Raw genomic sequence first — 22,613 nt, 5'->3', positions numbered from 1 at the left:
AACTAAAAACAAACTAAAAACTACTTCCAAAAACATTCAGCTTTGATATTAATGAGTTTTTTGGGTTCATTGAGAACATGGTTGTTGTTCAATAATAAAATTATTCCTCAAAAATAAAACTTGCCTAATAATTCTGCACTCCCTGTATATGCACAAAAGAGCGTTTTAAGCCTAATCTTAAAAGCAGATCGTGTCTGTCTCCTGAACGCAAACTGGGAGATGGTTCCATAGAAGAGGGCACTGAAAACTGAAGGCTCTCCCTCCCATTCTGCTTTTAAACACTCTTGGAATGACAAGTAAGTCTGAGAGCTGTATTGGAGTCCTTACCATACTATAAGGTCTTTAAGACAAAACGGGGCCTGATTATTCAAGATTCTTCAAGATTACTCAAGGTAGGACTTACCTACCTGAAAGCAATTTCTATCATTATAGCATATGGCTTTTTAAAACTAAACTAAATGAAATGTATCACACTATCACCGTGTGGGTCGCTGTGTTCTGTTTCCACTGTGGCCAGCAGGTGGCGGTGGCGGTACCAGGCTTCATGTCTGCCGTCCACCATTAAAGCGTAGAACAAAAAAAGGACCATATGTTCCGTTTGTACGGTTGGCGCCTGAAAAGCGCCAAATTGAAAGATACCAAACACTACTGATCCAGCTGACTGATGAAAACCAGCATCACTCAGAAATACTCTGATATACGAACCTTTAACGTTGATCGATGTTCTGACTCGTCACAGCGGCACCGCAGGGAAAGACGGGTTTTGTCATGGAGGAGCTCTTCAACAAAGTGTTGCAGGTTAATGTCAGATGCAGGGACTGCGAGGAAAGGTAAGCCTGTGCACACGGACACGGACGCACTATTTAAACAGCTTGGTTTGAAGTTACACCTGACGAGAAGAATAATTACGGTTATTCTGTCGGCACACACGAAACCTCCCCATCCTGACTGCGGCAAACAGCTGTCGGTCCAATCCAACCGGGGAAAACAAACAAACGTGTTGCACAGACTAATGCAAAGCACGTTAATATTAATCAAATGAATGATAACGCAAAGCGTACTGCAAATCCAAGAGTTTCTCAAGGCAAAGAAATGGGATATTCTTGAATGGTAAAGTTAGTCGGCTGTTCTCAACCCAGCAGCATGTTTTTCAGTTACAGAAGACAACGCTGAGAGATTCAGAGACAAACAGCTGGAGGCCTGGCAGAGCATCTCAAGGCAACATGTAGTGGTGTCCGTGGGTTTGACTTTAGCTTGTCTAATTCTGTTTGAGCCTCTGAAAACGGCAGTCTATGTATGCAAACTGCTGTGTGTCCTAAGCAGTTTCTGCAGGTAAACCCCTGAATTAAAACTAAATGTCTTCACTTTAGGTGCATCTGGATTGTTTGATTTAAAATCCACCCTGGTGGGTTACAGAGACAAAATCACAAAAATGTGTCTTTGTCAGAATACTTGTAATGTAAATATACACAATAATGGAAACAGAGTAGAACTTTTTTTTGTGCATTTTGGGTTTTGGTAACCATTCAAAATTCTTTTACTGTACAAGTGTGCAATTATGCTTCACATACACAGACAGTTGTGAGAGAACACATCTGTATATTGAACCAGATGGTGCTCTGACAGCAATGTTCACTGCAGCAGTACCAGCGAAGTTCTGATGGTAAATTAGACACAGGAAAAGATTACTGGCATAGATGAAAATGAAGGGCGGACACTTAGTGCTAACAGCACAGTGTTTTAATATTTTGGCATACTGAAAGGTAAAGGCAGGTGACATGCTAATGTTGTTAGCAGCCTTCATAAGTTACTTCACATAAGGGTAAGTGAGCCTTTGTGAATGCTGCATGGAAAGCATTGCAGAATCAGAAGCAAGTGTTAGTGTATTTTGCAAACATTTATGGGAAAATGAAACATTTTCATATTCCTGTCTTTATTCTGTTCGTGGATTTTTGAAATGAGGTGAACACTGAAATACAAGTTCACATAGGACTTATTGAGTCACCAAACATCATGTTTAATTGCTTCATTTTACAGAAAAGCAAATATTCGTGTCACAATTGAACTTCAGCTGACAACAAGTCCAGTGCACAAAAGAGTGAGTGGGACATTTTATCGTTTTAAAATAAAGAGAGAACTATACTATATACTACACTACACTTACATTATATCATTTAACATTTCCTGTTCTTTACATATTACATTAGGATCTTCTAGTACGGATAACAGATGATATAGATCCATATTTTCTCTTCAACCTTGCAATATCAGAAGAGGATTTCCAAAGGTAAGTGTAAAAAGATTTGTATGAAGTAGTGTGTTGTGTTAGAGTTAAGGGACAAAGCATCTTCAATATTAACTAATGTCATTTGTGTTTGAATTGTTGTGTAGCTTGAAAGTCCAACAGGGTCTACTGATCGATTTTGCATCATTTCCTCAGAAGTTTATTGACCTGCTTAACCTGTGCATTTCCGAACAAACGTCAGACAGTCCAAGGTATGAAGAAAACCAACACATGACATCACACTGTTTGAATAAGCTAAGCAAATATATGCCATAAATATATTTTTGTTGTTGTTTTTTTTGGGGGGGGGGGGGGTTGTTTTGTTTTATTTTACTTATCTATATATAATTTTTTTTTCTGTAATAATATCTGAATGATCTACATGGGAGAGTATGTATAACTATATCTATGTGTTTCCCCAACACTGTTCATACACGATGTACATACACTACTATTATACACTCAATTTAAAAAAAATTAATTTCCTCCTCTGTTTTATTTGAACTATCTCTTCCTATTGGTTAAAATGTTGTTGGAAAAGCAATAAATAAATATTTGAGAAAAAAATTAATGTATTTTATCAGCCAGTGTCATCCCTTCTCACGTGACGCTGTGATAAAAGTAGACACGATTCTAAGATAAGATAAGATAAGATAGAACTTTATTAATCCCTCGGGTGGGTTCCTCTGGGAAATACGGTTTCCAAAAAGCACAGCACCGACAGAAGTTACAGTTACAGAATTGTTATATATATATATATATACACACACACACACACACACACACACACACACACACACACACACACACACACACACACACTTATATAAATACAGAGACAGATATAAATAAAATATATGAAGGGGATAAATAGGAATAAAAATACAAGTGAATTGCACATTTCAAGTATTGAGTCTATTGCACTGTTGACTATTTACAAAAAGTATTGCACAAGGTATTGTACAGTGAGGTGAAGAGGCACTACAGCTTAGTTGTTCCCCCCTCCTTTGTCCTCCTGTTTCCCCTCCCTCTCCCCTCCAGAGAGGAGTTAAACAGTTTGATGGCGTGTGGGACAAAGGAGTTTTTAAGTCTGTTAGTTCTTGTCTTGGGGAGAAGCAACCTGTCACTGAACAGACTCTTCTGGTTGTTTATGGCTGTGTGCAGAGGATGCCCAGCATTGTTCATAATGTCCAGCAGTTTTTTTAGTGTGCTTTTCTCTGCCACTGTCACCAGAGTGTCCAGCTTCATGCCGACCACAGAGCCCGCCTTCCTGATCAGTTTCTCCAGCCTGGATGAGTCCCTCTTTGCTGTGCTGCTCCCCCAGCACACCACAGCATAGAAAAGTACTCCAGCAACCACCGACTGGTAAAACATCCTCAGGAGCTTCCTGCAGATGTTAAAAGACCTCAGCCTCCTGAGGAAGTACAGTCGGCTTTGGGCTTTTTTATACAGGTGCTCTGTGTTGCATGACCAGTCCAGTTTATTGTCCACCCACAGCCCGAGGTACTTGTACTTGTTGACCACCTCCACCTCCTCCCCCTCTATCTGAACCGGCAGTGGACCTGCTCTAGACCTCCCGAAGTCCACAACCAGTTCCTTAGTCTTTGAGGTGTTGAGTTGCAGGTGGTTTGTGTGACTCCATGCGACAAAGTTCCTCACCAGACTTCTGTACTCCTCTTCCTGATCATCCCAGATACACCCCATGATGGCCGTGTCATCTGCAAACTTCTGAATATGGCATAATTCAGAGTTGTAGCAGAAGTCAGAGGTGTACAGGGTGAAGAGAAGAGGGGACAGCACAGTTCCCTGTGGTGCTCCTGTGCTGCTGACCACTGTGTCAGACGTGATGTCCTTCAGCCTGACGTACTGTGGTCTGTCGGTGAGGTAGTCGGAGATCCAAGCCACCAGGCAGGGGTCCACCTCCATCCTGTTCAGTTTTTCCTGAAGCATACAGGGCCGGATGGTATTAAAGGCACTGGAAAAGTCAAGAAACAGGATCCTGACCGTGCCTTTTCCCCCATCCAGGTGTGAGTGGGCTCTGTGTAGGAGGTACAGGATGGCATCCTCCACTCCGACACCCGCCTTGTATGCAAACTGTAGTGGGTCCTGGGCATGTTGTACCTGTGGTCGGAGGAGGTTGAGGAAGAGCCGCTCTAGAGTCTTCATAAGATGTGACGTCAGTGCCACCGGTCGGAAGTCATTCAGCTCATTGGGCCGGTTCTTTTTGGGGACCGGGACGATGCAGGATGTCTTCCAGAGGGCGGGCACTCTCCCCAGTCGCAGACTGAGGTTGAAGACTCGTTGTAGCAGCTCCCCAAGTTCAGCAGCACACGCCTTTAGCATCCTAGGACACACCTTGTCTGGGCCTGCTGCCTTTCTGGGGCGAAGCTTCCTCAGTTGTCTCCTGACCTGATCTACTGTGACACTGGGAGATGTTTGGGAGGAGGGGAGGGGGGGAGATGTCTTGCTGCTGAGAGAGGGATTGGAGGAGGGGGGTGTCATGGTGTCAGGAAGGGGGGGAAGCGAGGGAGGTAGTAGAGTGGGGAGAGGACTCTGTAGTAAAGGTGAGGGTGAGCCTTGGAATTTGAAATTGGTGAACGATAAAGTTGCTTGCTGCACGTCCCTATGCTCATCATTAAGTATCACTGGAATATTTAAAAACATTACAAATATGTCCTACTGACTTAGTAATTTGAAAGATATAAATTAAACCCTTTTGCACAGACTAACTGTTGTCCTTTCCACAGATTTCTTCTTCATTTGTCATGTCAGTCTCCAGTGCTAGAAGGTCCCGCCAACTTCAGTGTCATAGAGACAAACGCATTTAAGCACCTTAACCACTTGTCTTTACGACTTTCTCAAGCTTCTGACAAAGAGGTTAAAGATTACCTGGCAGTTTGTCTCTCCTCTCTGAAGGTTGGTTCCATTTAGCTTCTTCATACTTTATGCCACTCATCAAAAAAACAACCCTTTAAATAAATACCAAATTTTAATGTTAGTTCATGTAAGTAAAACGTTGTCATGTACATGTTAAGTGTAGTTGTTAATCCCAAAGATGGGAGCTTGTATTGCTTGGGTGGGCTTCATGTTTTCAAGCTTACTTGTATTTTAGCTTTAGTTTAGTTTGATCAGCTGAAGGCAACGTATATATATTATATAAAAACATTTGTTTGAATATAATTGTCTAGTCAAATAATTATTTTGTTTTTCAGAGCAAAACTGAGTTTTAACAGGTTTTGTCATGTTTGTGTCATTTTTTGTTGTTTCAGGCAGAGAAGCATGCCCTAGAAATGAAGCTTAAGACGACTGAAGATGATCTGACCAGGCAGCTGAATTATGCTCAACAGGTGTGCATTATTTTTATTTTTTAAGATATGATACAGCTTACTTACGTACTCAGTTTAGTAGTTCTTGCGTTACAGCAATTAATGTTAAGCGAAACTTTTGTGATTTTTCTTTAATAGAAATTTCAGTTTATTTATTAATAAACTGCCCATTTATTGATTATTTTCATGTAATTTCTTTTTATTAAACAAAAGTTGAACAATTATTTTGTATGCGGTCAAATATAGCAAGGAAAACTGGAATCTGCAAAGTTGTAATTATCAGATCAACATTTAAAAAGAGTTCCACAAAGCGTTGTCCACGGTGTGTTCTATGTAACTATAACATGCAGCTGAACAAGTGATCATATGTGGATCATAGACGCTGTCTGAGAAGACCAAAGAGTTGGACAAACTGCGCTCAGAGTGGACGACTCAGACCAGCTCGCTGTCCAGCCTTCATTCTCAGGAGCTGCAGCTGGAGAGAGACAAGGCTCTGGAGGCAAGACTTCTCTTTTAATCAGCACAAATTCATCAGCTATGTTTTTAATATGGGTATTAATGTCAAAACAAGCTGTGCACAGCGCCGTGTCTAAGGAAGCTCGGCAGGATAGAAGTTATTTTACCTGACTTGGAGCAAAGAGCAGCTAAAAAAACATATTTGGAGAAAGAGCATCTCTCCACAGATTTGTGATCTGTTTAAAAAAAACATAGTCACACAAGTAAAATGTTATTTCCTAAAAAGTTACAAGGTTTTGTTTAGATTCCAGGTTTTCAATTTTGAGTTGTAGAGTACTATGGTGTGTACATTACTCAGTACTTTGTTGTACTTCTTTATGCCAACGTATCAAACGTAGAAAATGGAAAACAAATCTATTAAACTTTATTAGTTTAAATCATTATAATTCATGAAATTACTTAAAAATAATTGTTCAAAGCAAGTCTACGGAAGAGGATTAGGGCCACTGGAAAAAAAATCTGAGAAAAAAGTCAGAATTCTGACTTTAATCTCAGAATTCTGAGAAAAAAAAGTCAGAATTCTGACTTTTTCATCAATTTTTTTTTCAGAATTCTGACTTTAATCTCAGAATTCAGGAAAAAAAAAAAAAAGAGAGACTTGCCCACTTTTTTTCCCCCAGTGGCCCTATTCCTCTTCCGTACAAGTCAGCTCATATTTTAGATGGCAAGTGCTTAAAAAGCATGCGATGTAAATATTTGTGTGGTTATTGTAGGGCTCGAGGTTGACCTAGTCAGGGTCAAATTACTGTGACATTAACATGGAACTTCAGATTAGCTCCCTTAGCTTATGCTACATTTTTGTTAGTTGTGTTTTGCATTTACTACCTTCTTGTATGTAAAGTGGGAGAAATGAACCTTTAAAAGTGATACAAACACGTACTATGTGATCCACGAGTTTAAACTAAGGTTTACAAGTGTGTGCAGTGATATGTTTGCATTGTTAATTTTGACAGCAAATTTTAAACTAGTTTTAATCGGTCTTTTGAATAAAGTGTCAATTAGTAGTAGTAGATTTAATCTGATGTTGATTCAGCGACTAAAATATAAAGTGTAGAAGTCGCTTTTTCATCGCTCTACACAGTTTTTTAAAAGCATCTTATATTCATTGACATCTTATGTTGTAAATTTGCCCTCTACAGTCTCTTATTCTTGTTCTTTATTTTATATACTTAGCTTTTTGTCTCAAGCTCTTTCTGCCTGCCACTTCCACGCTGCTGGAACACATGAATTTCCCCAATGAGGGACAATAAAGGATATTTCTGTTCTATTCTGCATGACAGTGTGAAATTTGTCTCAAAACCTCATGTGGGCATGCAGTGTGGTATCGGTGCGTTTCAGGCAATTCGTTCACATGCATTAAATTTTTTAATAGTGAGCGAGAGGGCTGTTACATGTATTTTCAGATTCGTAAGCACTGAAGGATTTATTCAGGTTTATGTGTGCACATTTATGTCGTTTTCCGTGTGATCAGATTTCTTTGTATCTGTTTGTGGATCGGAGCACACATTTGTGAGCCCTCAAAAGTAGAACACAAATCACTGCACACAGTTGTAAATCTTAGTCTATGCTTGTGGGTCGTACCATACAAATTACTAACACTATCCTCTGCATAGTTAACAACCCTGTCACACAATATTAACCACGTGTGGCTTTGTTCTTAGCTCAGTCTCGTGGAAGCAGTCATTTATTTGGAACCTTTGAAACTATAGGGATCAAAAGCAAAGCTAAAGATTGCCCTGCAGAAATGGTTGGAGATTGTTTGTCTGTCTTCCAGTTACAGAGCAGGTTTCAGCAGCAGACAGAGCAGCTTCGTCAGGAGCTGGAGACTGCTCATAAAAAGAGCAGCCATCAGCTTAATAGTCGACTGACAGAGTTGGAGGCCTCGTGCAGAGAACTGACTGAGAAGAAATACAAGAACGAGTCTGCCATCCGAGACCTGAAGATTAAACTAGTTGGTGCAGACGAGGTAAGTGAATGTTTAGGATGAGGAATTATTGCGTCCAGGTGACTTGCTCTTAATGTTTGAAACTTTATTATAATTTGTGTATTGGCAGCAGATATAAATTTCATCCGTCCATCTTCTGTAGATCATCCTATCATGGGGGCAGCGGAAGCCGTGCTGAAAGCTCCCCACAGCAAGAGAATGCTGTTGATTATTTTCTTTCTCTTTCATATAGGAATGCCAGCATTTAAAGCAGCAGGTCCTGTCTCTCAGGAGGGAAAACAGCACCCTGGACGCAGAGGTCCATGAAAAGGACCGTTTGGTGAGCCAGATGCAGATGAGAGTGGCTGTTCTGGAACAGGAGGTCAAAGATAAGGATCAGCTGATGAACCGCACCAAAGAAGTATTGGAAGCCACTCAGCAGCAGAAGGTAAGGAAGCCCTCGGGGACAGGGGGGCATTAAGGATTCAGAATGAGAGAAATGATATGACGTTATGAATAGGAAGTCACCAGGAGTCACCGTGTACAGACGAATGGTTAGACTCAGGATGTCAGTGTTGTGCAATTCAATTTCAATTCAGTTTAATTCATGAATCCTTCTGTCTTGATGCGCGCTCAACCATCCAGGTGTGTAAATCCCAAAAGGTTGATTCTGTTCGTCTGGACGTTGTGTTTTCAGTGGGAGAAATGTTTCATCGCTCATCCACTACCAACTCTGCTGCTAACTAACTGTTATGCAGAAAATAAACATCTGTGTCAGACTGGTCCAACTTTTATGTTGGAAGTCATAACTGGTGACAAGACTTGGTATACGGTCTCAAAGCCCCGAGAATGCCTCGGGGTTGTTTTGTTTTTTTACTATGAGAGTATAAGTGAGGTATTTGGTTGTGATGTCCGGAGGCATCTGAGGAAGAACATGTGACGCAGAGAACCTGAAATGAAGTGAACATGCAACAACTGCAACATACTAACAAACACAGCATGTTTGAAAGGTAGATGTGTTTTTGGAATCGCCTACAAAAACTTTGTTCATCAAAATAAAATTCAAGTTGACAAGCTGCTGTTTTTAGACTTACACACATGGCATTGCACGAGGGGTTGCCAGGGGTTTATCTAAAAATGAAGAGGTGCAGCAGAAGACTACCCTGATGGAGGCCAAATTTAAATCAGGATTGTTCATCAAGCCTTCAAGGTTTTTGTTTTTTGTTTGTTTGTTTAATAAAATTTTGCCCTTCTGATATTTTTAACCAGCTTGCTTTTTGTTATAGGAATCAGTGGAAGAAAATGCAGAAAGTAAGGAACTTCAGATTCGAAAACTTGAAGCTACGGTGAAATCACTTTCTGAGGAGCTGATAAAGGTTTGTCAGTTTGTGTGTTTGTGTTCAAAACTCACAGTTTTTATCCTTCAAGCTCAAGTCCTTGGGCCTTGGAGCACAGAATCTTTGCTATATCTTCTAGACAGAGATCTTTGATGTTGTTTAGGGATCTGCTGGAACCACTGGCACAGTTTGGGGTCACTGCCTCAAGTGCCTCCTCGGTTAGCACGGGGACCACTGCTGCCTTGACCTTCCACATATTGGGGTCTTGGCAGTGCATAGGTTCGTCAGTCTAGTCTTACATTCTCGAGTGACTTCTCTGTCTACCAGTCGCTGGTGTTTTTGCTCCTTGGTATTTGGTACTGGGACCGATCCATTCTTGGGGATCCTTGGGATCAAGATATTCCAGTCTTCGGGTAGCCATTCTGGGCGTCTCAGTCATTAGCCATTGTTTTGTATTTTATATTTCAAGCACTCAAGACTTTTATATAAAAGGTTTTGGAGAAGATTTCAGACATGCATCTGAATGGAGGTTTTAAGGTTGTTGTTTTTTTTTATTTCACATATGTAAATCTAAATAATGAAATATATTTTAAACAGAAAACGAAGTAGAAAAAAATCTAATTGCTACTAATATCTCTGATATATACGTGCTCAAAAAGGAGTAGGATGAAGTTTACACTTTCTTTTTAGTCCTTCCCCGCTCACATTCACTCCTGTGGGGAATTTAAAATCACAGATTGACCTGTGCATGTCTTTGGACTGTGGGAGGAAGCCGGAGTACCCGGAGAAAACCCATGCAGACATGAGGCAAACATGCAAACTCCACACAGTAAGGCAGTGGCCAGATGGTGGATTTAAACCCAGGAATGTGAGGCAGCAGTGCTAACCACTGCGCCACCGTGCTAGCCCTGCATCAGATTGGCACCTGTCCAGGGTGTACCCTACCTTTTACCCTATGGTAGCTGGGATAGAGAATGGATGATGGATAATTTTATATAATAATGCTGTTTAATAAATGATAACTCAGTCTTCCTTGATATAACATATAATCAGAAAATATAAATAACTATTTATGAGTCACAGTACAAAGTCAGAGAACCTCCCTTTGACTTTGACCTTTGGCTGTAATTGAGAGTATTTCTGTATTTTCCATGTAATTTTATGTGCCATATTAAATGTAATTAAAAATTAATTTTACATTTTTTGACAGATGAATGCAGTTAATCTTTAAAACACTGGTTTTCATTTTAGAAAGCACAATCAGCAGTTCAACTTAAAAGACCTGTTTTTTCTTTTTAAAATCTTTATTGTTGCTCATTAACAAGAAAAAAGTATTTTTTATCCAGTTAATCGATAGAATACTCGATTACTAAAACAAATGGTAGTTCCAGCCCTTGGCAGTGCTTTCGCAGCCTGTAGGGAGCAATGAATAGCCCATCTACCTGCAGTGAGCCAGTTGGAGGCGATGGTTGTAGCTGTGGGCGACTCTTGTTTGTGCTGTTGATGGTCTTCCAGCCAGCTGCATAGAAGAGCAAAGTTATAACAGATGAACAGATGCGCTGAAAAGAATGAAGACGTGTCCCCTGTAGCTGTTACGTGTGCTTTTCATTATCTCTTTTCTGGTCTTTGATGTTTTTCATGCTTCTTCCGTTCCCTGTAAGCTCCAGAACAAGAGACGTGCACCACTCCCTTTTCTGGTTCACTTCTCACCCAACAGCATTCAGCCTACTTAGTTTGGGGGGGACTACACAGGACCATGTTTTCAAAGCTTGAGAACTTTTCTCCCCATGCAAATGGGCACAACCACTGTAGTATAAAATGAGCAATATGCAGGAATGCCCTACACAGTGAACCACATCCTGTTTTATAGGGTGTTGCTTATACTGATATTGGTTGTTTTGGAAAGAAAGTGAACGGACTGCATCTCTGTTATAGGGAAAAAATAGAAGTTGTGAGTTTTGAAAATGATCAACTCCTCTTTTTGATCTATCCTTTTTTTCTTTTATACATACAGGCTAACGGTATCATTAAGAAGCTGCAAGGAGAAGTTCGAACCTTAGTAGGAAAAATAAAAGTCAAAAACACTGTGACAGTGTCGCAGGAAAAGATTCTCCAGGAAACTTCAGAGAAACTTCAGAGTGTTGAAAAGGATCTACAAAGCGCTCAGCAGCAGCTCAACACTAAGGAAGAACAGGTATGTCACAGACTGAAGCCTTTTCTTTTGGTAAAGCAGTAAAGGAGATCTCATCAGTCAAACCAGTAAATCAGTACAAGTACTTTAAAAAAATACAAAAAGAAAAAGTACAGTACTGTGTGAACTGTGTCCTTTTAAATGCAAGTGAGCATAAAATAAAATAACCTGAACTATCGATACTAGGCGAGATGGATCCGTCCTTTCATGTCATTCTGTCTCTGCCATCCAAATGTCAGAGCAGAAATTGAGACTTATTAGACCAGGCGTTGTTATTCCAATATTCTGCTGTCCAGATTTGGTGAGCCTGTGTGAAATGTAGCCTAAGGTTCCTGACAAGAATAACAACCAGTGCAAAATATTCTTTTTATTTTTCAGATTTTAAAATTAAATGAGCAGTTGGAGGCCACGGTACAGAAGCTAAATGAAACCAAAGAAGTGCTGAAAACTAATGAGAATGGTAAGGAAGCTAGTCCTGTTCAATGGACCCTCTGAAAACTGACTTTCATGTCTTCAAAATCGTTAAGGTTTACAAATCCAGCAAAGCTTCTCAATCCATCAGTGTTTATGGAGTCCACTTCCATATGGCGACGTACACTACAACTACATTTTATTTATATAGCGCTCGTTAACAACAACAGTTGTGATTTGGCAATATTAGAAACACCAACAATCACACAACCATTAGCAAGAAATTGATGACAGTGGGAAGGACCAGGCTCAGCCATCTGCAGAGAGATGGGGGGGGAAGGGGAAACTATAGATGAGTGAAGAAGAAACACTATGTCTTTGCTTAGCCAGATTAATTAAATAGCATCTTATTTCTTAGTGTAAACTTTGTGAGCTTTATCCAAAGCACAATCTGTTGATTCACCCGCTAATTGTATTCACAGTGATTTGCCTGCCTAGCCTAGCTAGTAGCCAACTCGCTAGCAGCATGGCCTCTATACCTGTCCCTCCTGCAGTTTCCTGCTCAGTGTGTCAGATATTTAGTTACTCCTCTGCCTCCTTTTGTAATAACAATACTTGTAGTAAATGTAGCCTTTTTGCAGCTTAGGCTGACCTCACTTCAGACCCTTGAAAAGACATAGTTGTCTTCCAGGGGCCAGAGCAGGTGACATTCAGGGAAATTTTTAAACTGCTGGTTAAAGTTAAATGTACATTTTGTAAAATTATAATTCACGTCAACAGTAATGACACCTGGTTGCATCAATCGAAGGTAACTAAATGAATATTGAATTGGGGACTAACTTTACCAAAACAATCTTGGGCTTAGTCATTTTCTCTGGTACCCTCCTTAATCGGACCAGGAGTGACATTTTTAGGCACTTATTTCCCTTTGATTGCTGGCTGTCTGAGTAGTAAAAAATCAGTGGGCTCTAAAGATGATTGGGAAACTTTCAAGTCACCTTTATTTAAATAGCACATTTAAAAGACATCAAGTGTCGGCCAAAGGGCTGAACAGAGGGATGATATGATAAAAAAGAATTAAAAATGTACACAAGCACACATACGTGAACATAAAATACATGTATACGTATACTCATGCAAACATCATCCAATGAGAAGACCAGAATAGCTAAAACAGAATAAAAGTGGTGTCAGAGAGATCTGAAAGCCTTGGAAAATAGTATTCAGATTCTATTTGATGACTTCCAAGGACAAAGAGGATTCAGGGGAAATCTGGTCTTTTTAGACAGCATCCACCCCATTGTGGATGGAGGAGCTCTCATTTCTAGAAATCTGGACAAATTTATTAAAACCCCCAGAACATGATGGGTTGGGACAAAGCAACAGAGATTCATTTGTCTTACACGCCTCTCTGCAGCTTCTCTCCAAAACCCATCCCCTTAGATGCTGCGTCTGCCTCCTTCTGAGTCCCTGTTTATACATGAATCAACAAATTGATTTACATTTTGTCATTATGGAATATTGTCTGTAGAATTTTGAGGTGAAAAATGAATTAATTCCATTATTGAATAAGTCATAACATAAAAAACATTCTTTCCAGATGCACTGTGAGTATCTGCTCCTTGCCTTGGCTGCCTTGATAAATGTGTGAATGACAAATAATTTGTATTGTGAATAGCAATCTCATTCACATTATGAAAGTTGCTATTTAAGTGTAGCACATTTACTAGTGTGTTTATTTTCATTTTACCACAGTTATAAATTGGCTTAACAAGCAGCTAAATGAAAAGCAGCTGTCCAGAAAAGCACGGGGTCTGGAATCACTGGAGAATCCTGCAGTCTCAACCACAACAGCAGGACTTGGGGTAGGTGACAACATACTGATGGTGTTTATTCTTCATCCTTCCTCTTAGATATTACTACAAGCTTCATTCCTATTGTGCCATTCAGCTCAATATAAATATGTTTTGTGTCATTGAGTGAGAGATTATGGCAGTAAGAGACGGCAAAGCAAGAAAATTTCAATTTGGTCAGTTTCTTTCTTGAAGCAATGCTTGTTGGCAATAAATGTTATATTGTTGGAAAGCCTGTGTAATTGCTGTTACACTAAATGGTGTGTGAGAAAAATGCATTTGCAGGTTGAACAGCAGCACTGGGCATGTGGGTTGCGCCACATTTATTAGATTGGGTGATTGAAGTCTGAGACATATCGGCATTTAGCAATTTATTCATTCAACAAAAAGGGGCCTCAGTAGCATGTGGAAGGACCGTACACAGCCACAACAGCCTGGCACCACCTGCACCACCTCCTTATGCCGGTCACCTGCTCAGTCACACACCTATATGGAATGGCATCCCATTCTTTTTTGTACGTTACTTAATTACGCACAGAAGACAGTAATTTATTAACTATTCATTATATTAGATTCGAACTTCTCCATTAAATGACCTGAAACGAATTGTCATTTAACAATATACACATCAACATGAGCCTATGAACCTAATAATCCACCCTGGAAGTAATAAATGCAGAAAAGATTTGGTGGGTTTTTCGTGGGTTTGACCAACAAATGCATTATTCACAAGAAGCATTGTTACAATAAAGAAATAATCAATTCAAAACAATCACGTCTAGTTTAACATAAGCTTAGAGAATGACGGGATGCCTGAGAAAGAGAAGTAGCGTACTGGGACAAATGTTTAAGAAAGCAGGTGAAGAGCTGTAGTAACTACAGAGAGAGAAAGCTGCGCCAAGGGAAAGAGTTGTTGAAGCTAAGTTAATAAGAGGGGCGATGATCAGTGAGCAGCAGTTTGCTTTCAGAGTGCTGATGGAGAAGTAGAGAGAAGGTCTGAAGGGGCTTCACTGTGTCTTTGTGCAACAGTCTTATGTTTGCACATTATAGCAGATCAACAGCACTAACACCACCTGAAGATATCTCTGTATTTTTTCTGGCACTTCAGTTTTATCCTCAGACAGCCAAACCTGTTGTATCTCCCATGGCGGCTGCTGGGATCAATCTTACTGATGAGCATCTCGGGAAGTCATCAAACAGACAGATGTGAGTTTGTTGACTTAGTATGACTGAGTATACATTACACTCAAAGACAAATGAGCCAAAGTAAAACTGTGCAATTTATAAAATGTATTATCTTTGAGTAATGGAAGTATTTAGACACATTTATTGATATATGTTATTTTTTTATTGGTATTCATTTATTGTAATTAATCTCATATCAAATGTGAATATAAAGAAAAAAATGTTAGTATAACTGAATTTAGTGCACTTCTCAGACATGGGTTGGGTCTAGCTCAGGAGGCAGAGCAGGTCATGTACTAATTGGAAGCACTACACCGGTGAAAATCCAGGAAGTGGACATTGAGATAGTGGACTCTTATAGGTACCTGGGTGTTCACCTGAATAATAAGCACTGTTTTATGCAGGTATAGGCACAAAATCTCACTAACTTTCCTGTAAAAGTTTGCTACAGATACTATCTGGTCCATTTCTGTCTGATATTGTACTTTTGTGTACAAATGAAATACACTTCCCTATCATTATAGCTGTCTCTCTTGCTTTAGCAGGGAAGGAAGAAGTTTAAGGTCTCTATCCAGGCTGATAAATGTGTTTCTTTATAGCAGTATGCAATTTACAGCAGTTATATATTTAAAATGATTTTGATTCCACGACAATACCAGTGGTAGAACAACAAACTCTTTTTGTTTGTTTGCTTTAAATGTTCATTGTGAATATGTCTCTTTGGTCAGGAATGCAAAGTGATTTTGTGAACCTCAGGCTTGTGTTTTCTCTTTGTCCTTAGTGGAGACTCTGCTGGTCTGGATTCGAAGTACTTTGAGAAGAGAGATGATTGCATCTCGATCTATGGTCTTTCATCTAATCCACGTCAAAGAGGTAAAAGTGCTCATCTTTTAAAGATCAGCATCTACCACATATTAATTTCAGTGCGTCAAGTTTTTCATTTCATGGCTTAGTAGTGTAACTTTTTTTTTTGGGATGCAGCAGTAAATCTGTGGGGCAACAACGCTAATTTAGGTGCCTTTAAAAAAAAAATACGAAGAAAAAATTGTTTTTTTGATTGAGATGCTGAATGCGTGTGATAATAAGTAACAGTAATTTGATTCTGTTTGCTTGCTTTGTGTTCAGAGTTTCCTCAGAGTACAAAGCCATCTATAGCTTCAGCTTACTTCTCTGCATAAAACAGAAGTTTCAGGATCTGCAGAAAGATTACAATGGAAATGGACTTAAAACCATCAAGTCACGTCTTCGGCTCTTGTACAAAACTGCTACTGTTGCATTAAATAAATTTGTTTTAATGAGTGATTCTTATGGTTAATTCTAGTGATCACTGAGAATGTATTATTGTATGTGAAATAAAATTGTTCTGTTTTTCTTATGTTTTTGCCCCAAACTGTGCTTTACTGTATACAGTGTACTCTTGAATAAACAACTTTTCCAGTCTCACTTCATTTCTGGATATCTTAAAATTGATCCAATATCTCATTTAGTATAATGTCCAAAATAAAAATATGTGCTTTCTGCTGGGTTTTTTTGTGTTTAGTAATATTCTATCCTCAAATCAGTTTACCTTCAATTTACAAAATGTGAACCATACACCAACCATTGTACATATAGATTCGCATTTGATACCTTTGCCCATAGCTGAGTGCATCATTGCTGCTGCCAGCATCATAATGGAATTAAATAGATGCCAAATCAAACCAAACTTCAGAACTGCTGTTCTGAGTCTGCTGATTCTCAGAAATAACAATCATTGTGCTTACTCCAGCTTCAAGTAGTCAACACCTCGATGGTTTATTTTGTATGCACTATATTTTGGCACATTGCATGCAGAACAACCATGTTCTTTATTTGGCAATGTTCAGCTAATTCTGGATTAGTTGTGTGGGCAGTGAGAAAGGCCAGGGGCAAATAGTGTGGAGAGCTGGGTCAGGATTGACTAGGAATCCGTGACATAGGGGGCCACCATGACCATGTGGATGACGTCCACAGACAGGCTCCTTCTCACCAGGCCCAAGGGCAGTGGTGTTCTGTTGAGAACAAAGACAACAAATGCAAGAGTTGTTTTTTTGTTGTCGTTTCTTAATAAGTTGCCATAAAAAAGGAAATTTATTGCAAAGCTGCTGTTGGTCTCACCTCTGCAGGATAGAAATCACACTCAGTGGACAGGAGTCCATTTTGACTGGAGTAAGATGAACGGCAGAAAGCATGACGCTTTAAAAAAGGAAGGATATATACAATGAGAGAACTAACAGGAATAAGCCATAAAAAAGGTATTTGTCATTTAGGGATTAGAAATGCTGGTTATCTGTATTGTTTGTATTTGATTTAATACTTCTTACAACTGTGCAGTAAATCGCTTGTTACTCTTTAACATTGTGATATAATTTTAATGGGATGTGGTACTCATGATCTCACTGAATACACACAGCTAAACACTTGACTAATTTTAGTACACAGCATATCAAAATGTGGCTCAGGATTTTCTGAAGTGTATGAGTTGTACTTACAGCTCTGTTAGGACAAAGTGGAATGCATGCCTCAATTATGATTCTAGAGCCCATTGGGCAATGAGTCTCCACAAGTGCAAACTCAGGATAGTAGTTCATTCCTAATCCCATTATGTACTACAAGAAAAGAAAGTGTAAAGTTAAACAATGACTGATCTTATGAGTTCACAAAGAGGGGGAGGAAGAAAAGGATCCTCTGTACCCCAGTTGATATCCGCCCCACTTCCTTCAAGATGTAGTAATGCTGGTTACTGGTGTTCTTGTTGAATTCTGCTGTCGCTTCACGAACAGACTTGAGACCTTCAGAGTTGTTGAGAGGCAGCAGCACAGGACAGTCAGGGCAGATGCGTACCATCTCCAAGTTAGTTTTTTCTGCAAACACACAAAGAATTGTACTGAGTGTACGTTCAGAGGATTCCAAAAGTCACTCGCTGAGGCTCTTTAGCGTTTTCTGTCAAATATTCTCCCTTGCAGTCTTTCACAAGATAATGAACTTCTCCCCATGTTTACTTCCTAAAGACTCCTCTTCACTAGGATGCTTGTTTGAAATTATTTTTCAATCGTGAGTTTCTTCATTGTATTTTTTTAGCGTTACACACAAAGTATTTTGTCACCCTTGTCCCAACTTTTTTGAGACATGTTAAATGATTTAAATTCTAAATAAGCATTTTTTTAAACTAAACTTAATGCCACAGTTCTAATATTTGCTATTAGTGTACTGCTTTTACAAATGCTGTTTTTTATCTGCAGTCAAACTTAAATGACAAATTATGAAAAATGAGGAAGTTTGGCCAAAGTCTGTCTTTGGCCACATCGAGTGTGTTTTTGAACAGGCAGACCAACAGCCTTGGAGTAACAAGTAATCAAAAATGATCGTATTTGATCATATCTACAGTAGCATCTTCTCAGTGAAATGGTGAACAGCTATGATGCAGAGAGAGCCCACCTTGTCGTGTGTCACATTCATATTTGGTTATGTCGGCATCACCATCTTTTATAGTCATCAACACAGTGCAGTTGGCCTTCACTGCCTTCAGAGAAACACAGAGAATGCAGTTTTATTTCATAACATCACTGAAGTAACTTTGCATAATTTGGCCAGATTAGCACGTCCATCTTCTGACCAGAGGTGAATGTTGCATGAAGTCAGTGCAGGCAGGTGGATTAAGCAAACAGCTGCTTTGCATTTACCCGCTCTCCCATGCCACGTATTTCACAGTCCTCAAAGGGTTTCGGGTTGATAGTGTGGCATTTTGTTTCCCGAAGATCCAGCTGCAACTTTACGTTACATCCACCATCAACCTGGAAAGAGCAGAGAGTAAGACTGTCATTCATATTTACTGATGCAGTTTCCTACATCACCACAGGAACACCATGACAGACTTTAAGGATTTTTTGTCATGAAAAGCTAATGTTTGGAAAACTACAATAAACATTAATAATATTTTTTTTTTTTAAAAAGAAAAACATTTCAAAAGAATTGTGGACTTGGATTTGTCACTCACTATGCTTTTATAGAACTGCTACTGTTTTTTCTACTCTCTTCTATTGTTTAAGTTTTGTCCCGCTTGTTGTTTATTATCTCTTTGCTCCTCTTGCCAAAGTGGAAATACTCAAATGTGAACTGCAAATGCGCACATTTACTGCTACTATCATACCTGTTCCACACTGTTCCCTTGAACTTCATGCAGTCTGAACTTGTAGCCATGGTCGTGATGCTCATTGATGTGATGCACTGCCTTATCTGCTGCCGCCGGACCGTTACCTTCACTGCATGTTAGTGGCTCCAAACCTGGGGCAGCGCTGCAAAGCAGGACTGCTGCCGAAAGAAGTGTCAGGACTCGTAACGTCCTCATGGTACCGCAGAGAAGACTGGAGCAGGCCACTATTACGGGGCTGTTATATAGAGTGGATTGGTTAACATATGTCAGTGGGTTAGGAAATAAATGATAAATAAATAGAAGCGACCACAAGACAAACATGAACTTTAATCAGAGGAGCTCAGCATATTTTGAAATGTTTACCGAACCAGTCAGTTTCATCACACTTCGTACACAGTCGATATTTAAACTGAAGGATGTTATTGTAGGATTTTTAGCAGCTACAGATCTTACATTTTGTTTTTTGCTCATCATTACAATCAAAATGTTTGAAAAGAGTTCAGATTTGGCCCAACTTTGTTCATTTGATTTGTGTTTGGAATAAACCAGGGTAGCTGTTTAAACATTACTTCTATCCTAAGTTTGGCACAAGGACATGGATCTTTATCCTTTTAAGGGGTTTCCACACCCTTAAAAGTACTTAATAAAACTTTTTTGTTTCTTTTCTTTTTGTTATTTATTTTGGTTGTAAGAGGTTAAGCATATTTTTATCATTTCATTCAAATGCCAGAACACCGAGAGAGTTTTTTGTTATTTTACACCCAATGACCCAAGAGAACTCTTTAGATCAAAATAGCTTCAGACAAACTTTTACCCAGCAATGCTACAGCATTTTTTCAAGTATAGGTGGATTACATCAAGCTGGAGGTGGTAAAAAAACATCCATGGCCAGATTTATTGCTTAATTTACTAAGAATAATAAAAAACAACAACAACAACAAAACAAAAAAACTATTGTAATGAAGATTCAAGAAAGTGAAAAGTATAGAAGCACTTTGCATTCTCATCAGAAAAGCACCATTTAAGTGCCAGTCAGCATACTAATTACTGCAAACGTATTTGTGTGACTTTCACATTTAGAATGCAGAATTTGGTTATTTCAAAAAACCATACAAAGAAATTTGCTAAAGTTTGCGAAATGCAATTTACTGCTATTTACATCAACAGGCAAAGTGTTGATGTGTTGATTTACCACAGGACTAAAAGATTAACACTTTTCCACTTAACATGGCTGATAATTCTTATCAGCACAAGCATAATCATCAAAAGCGTACCAAATCTTTGAGTCGGGCCAGTTATTTAGTATTAATGGAATTTTGAAATCCATTGTGACCCATTGTGAACAAAGAAACTCAGGGACACAAGAGACAATATCAAAGACAGTAGCAACCTGTTAATCACATACAGGCTACTATGTTGCACAATCCGTTTTGAATCTAAAGGGACTATAACTTATCTTTTTTTAAAAAAAATTCTGAGTTTTAGAGTTTACAATGTTAGTTACAGGTATTGATTAACACAATTTGCAAAAAAAATAAACAAAAGAGAAACACTGAACAATCGGGAGTGACCAGTTGCCAGATTATTGATTTTAAAATTTGAGAATTAAATTCGGCTTATGTATATTAGTGTATTGGACCCATTTATCCAAGCATGACAAAAACCAACTTACTCTGTTATTCACATACGCTGTTAACTCCTCCATCCTATAAACTCAAGTGTTATTTCCCACCACAATTATAAAGTTGGTACATCTTGTAATAGCCATTTCTTTGTTATACATTTTTTACTTGCAACTAGCAAGGCACTTAGTAAACATTTTTCTTTTTTAGACCATTCCTGTGGCGTACATCCAAAAAAAATTGTTTTCATTCCACCCCTTCCTGAGCCTGGTTCTGCCGGAGGATTCTTCCTGTTAAAAGGGAGTTTTTCCTTCCCACTTTGAGTGATAGAGTAGAAAAGCCCTATATAAGAGCCAGTCCATTAATTTAACTTTGAAACATTCAGTGTCTGACACTGTCACAGTAATCGTAAGGGTCCTGCAGATGTCACTTGGTAATCTCACTACATTTTAACTGCACAAGACTCTGGATATTGTAGCTCCTGTGAAAAAGAAAGCCTGAAATCAGAAGTATTTGACTCCCTGGTATAACTCTCAAATGGGCACCTAAAAGCAGATAACTGGAGCGAATGGATTCTCACTAATTTAGAAGATCTTTATTTAGACTGGATAAAAAGTTTGTTGCTCTATAAAAAAAAAGCCTCCATAAAGCTAGAACATCTTACTATTCATCATTGATTGAAGAAGATAAGAACAACCCCAGGTTTCTCTTCAGCACTGTAACCAAGCTGATAAAAAGTCAGAGCACTGTTGAGCTAACTATTCCTTTAATGCTGACTAGAAATTAATTCATGAACTTTTAACCGTTTTAACCATTAGAGAAACAATTATTCATAACTTTCATTAAGTACAGCTACTGATATTTGTTTAGACAGTCTGTGAAGGTTCTCAGTCATGTAGGTCATTGTAGTCTATGGAGCTTGGAAAGGAAAGCATCTGGAGAGCACCATGAGCTGGATAACTGAGGACATACACAGACTTTCCTAACTGGATGATTACAAACGCATCAACAGAAGAAGAAGAAGGTGGTTTTAAATGGTAACAGGGAGGTACTGCTGGGATTTGAACCCAGGATCTCCTGTTTACTAGACAGGCGCTTTGACCAGCTAAGCCACAGCACCTCTGGATGTGTTTCTTTCCAAGCTCCTTAGATTCATTTGGACTATTTTTCCTCTCGCTGAACTAATTGAACTTTCTGAGTTAACTTCCTTCACCCATTGTGAAGGAAGAATCTCAGGGACACAAGAGACAATATCAAAGACAGTAGCAACCTGTTAATCACATACAGGCTACAATGTTGCACAATCCTTTTTGAATCTAAAGGGGACTATAACCATCATAACTATATGGTGCTGTCTGACTGGAAATGACTGACAACATAAAATAATCAGGAAAGTGTTTGCTGAGGTCAGAGATTATATGAGTCAGAAACTGGATTATATAGTGGTTGAACCACTAACTTGCCAAGTAGTAGATGCCCTGCTCTTTCTCCTGAGCTACAACCACACACAATACTGTTAAAATATAATTTATGGTATACATTTGCATGTTTATTTTGTTTATAAAATTTCTTAGGCCACTCTAGAGGTAGAGCAGGTCACCTACTAATCTTCTGTGGAACCAGCTTCCAGTTTGGATTCAGGAGACAGACACTATCTCTATGTTTAAGATTAGGCTTAAAACTTTCCTTTTTGCTAAAACATATAGTTAGGGCTGGATCAGGTGACCATGAATCCTCCCTTAGTTATGCTGCAATAGGTGTAGGCTGCTGGGGGATTCCCATGATGCATTGAG

The 22,613-nt window shown here is 39.1% G+C and overlaps 2 protein-coding genes across 2 annotated transcripts; one reads left to right on the top strand and one right to left on the bottom strand.

Annotated features, from left to right (window-relative positions):
- Positions 1 to 572: 572 nt before the first annotated feature.
- sass6 (SAS-6 centriolar assembly protein) lies at positions 573 to 16,486 on the top strand. The gene is made up of 16 exons (XM_080887116.1): positions 573 to 830; positions 2,038 to 2,098; positions 2,208 to 2,287; positions 2,392 to 2,496; positions 5,032 to 5,200; positions 5,554 to 5,631; positions 5,990 to 6,109; positions 7,901 to 8,092; positions 8,304 to 8,498; positions 9,337 to 9,426; positions 11,402 to 11,581; positions 11,957 to 12,038; positions 13,745 to 13,854; positions 14,951 to 15,048; positions 15,809 to 15,900; positions 16,153 to 16,486. The coding sequence occupies exons 1-16, from the start codon at positions 769 to 771 to the stop codon at positions 16,203 to 16,205; spliced, it is 1,767 nt and encodes a 588-aa protein (XP_080743242.1). The 5' UTR covers positions 573 to 768; the 3' UTR covers positions 16,206 to 16,486.
- Positions 16,487 to 16,892: 406 nt separating this feature from the next.
- Positions 16,893 to 19,393, bottom strand: LOC308400338 (alpha-2-HS-glycoprotein-like; the record flags this gene model as incomplete). The annotated part of the gene is made up of 7 exons (XM_080887985.1): positions 16,893 to 17,057; positions 17,164 to 17,241; positions 17,538 to 17,654; positions 17,740 to 17,909; positions 18,484 to 18,568; positions 18,729 to 18,839; positions 19,196 to 19,393. 7 exons carry the CDS (start codon positions 19,391 to 19,393, stop codon positions 16,893 to 16,895), a joined length of 924 nt encoding a protein of 307 aa, XP_080744111.1.
- Between the last annotated feature and the right edge of the window lie 3,220 nt (positions 19,394 to 22,613).

The sequence above is a fragment of the Rhamphochromis sp. 'chilingali' genome, assembly GCF_963969265.1.
Source record: "Rhamphochromis sp. 'chilingali' genome assembly, chromosome: 7".
Classification (NCBI taxonomy): Eukaryota; Metazoa; Chordata; class Actinopteri; order Cichliformes; family Cichlidae; genus Rhamphochromis; species Rhamphochromis sp. 'chilingali'.
Note: the sequence above shows the minus strand (reverse complement) of the source record. Positions and strands in the feature narration are given on the sequence as shown.

What these genes read in the sequence shown, in the direction of transcription:
- sass6 (XM_080887116.1), top strand. Translation starts at nt 769, where the DNA reads ATGGAGGAGCTCTTCAACAAAGTGTTGCAGGTTAATGTCAGATGCAGG. An exon ending in CCACAACAGCAGGACTTGGG is followed by an intron (nt 13,855 to 14,950) that starts GTAGGTGACAAC and finishes CTGGCACTTCAG; the next exon opens with TTTTATCCTCAGACAGCCAA. An exon ending in AAGTCATCAAACAGACAGAT is followed by an intron (nt 15,049 to 15,808) that starts GTGAGTTTGTTG and finishes CTTTGTCCTTAG; the next exon opens with TGGAGACTCTGCTGGTCTGG.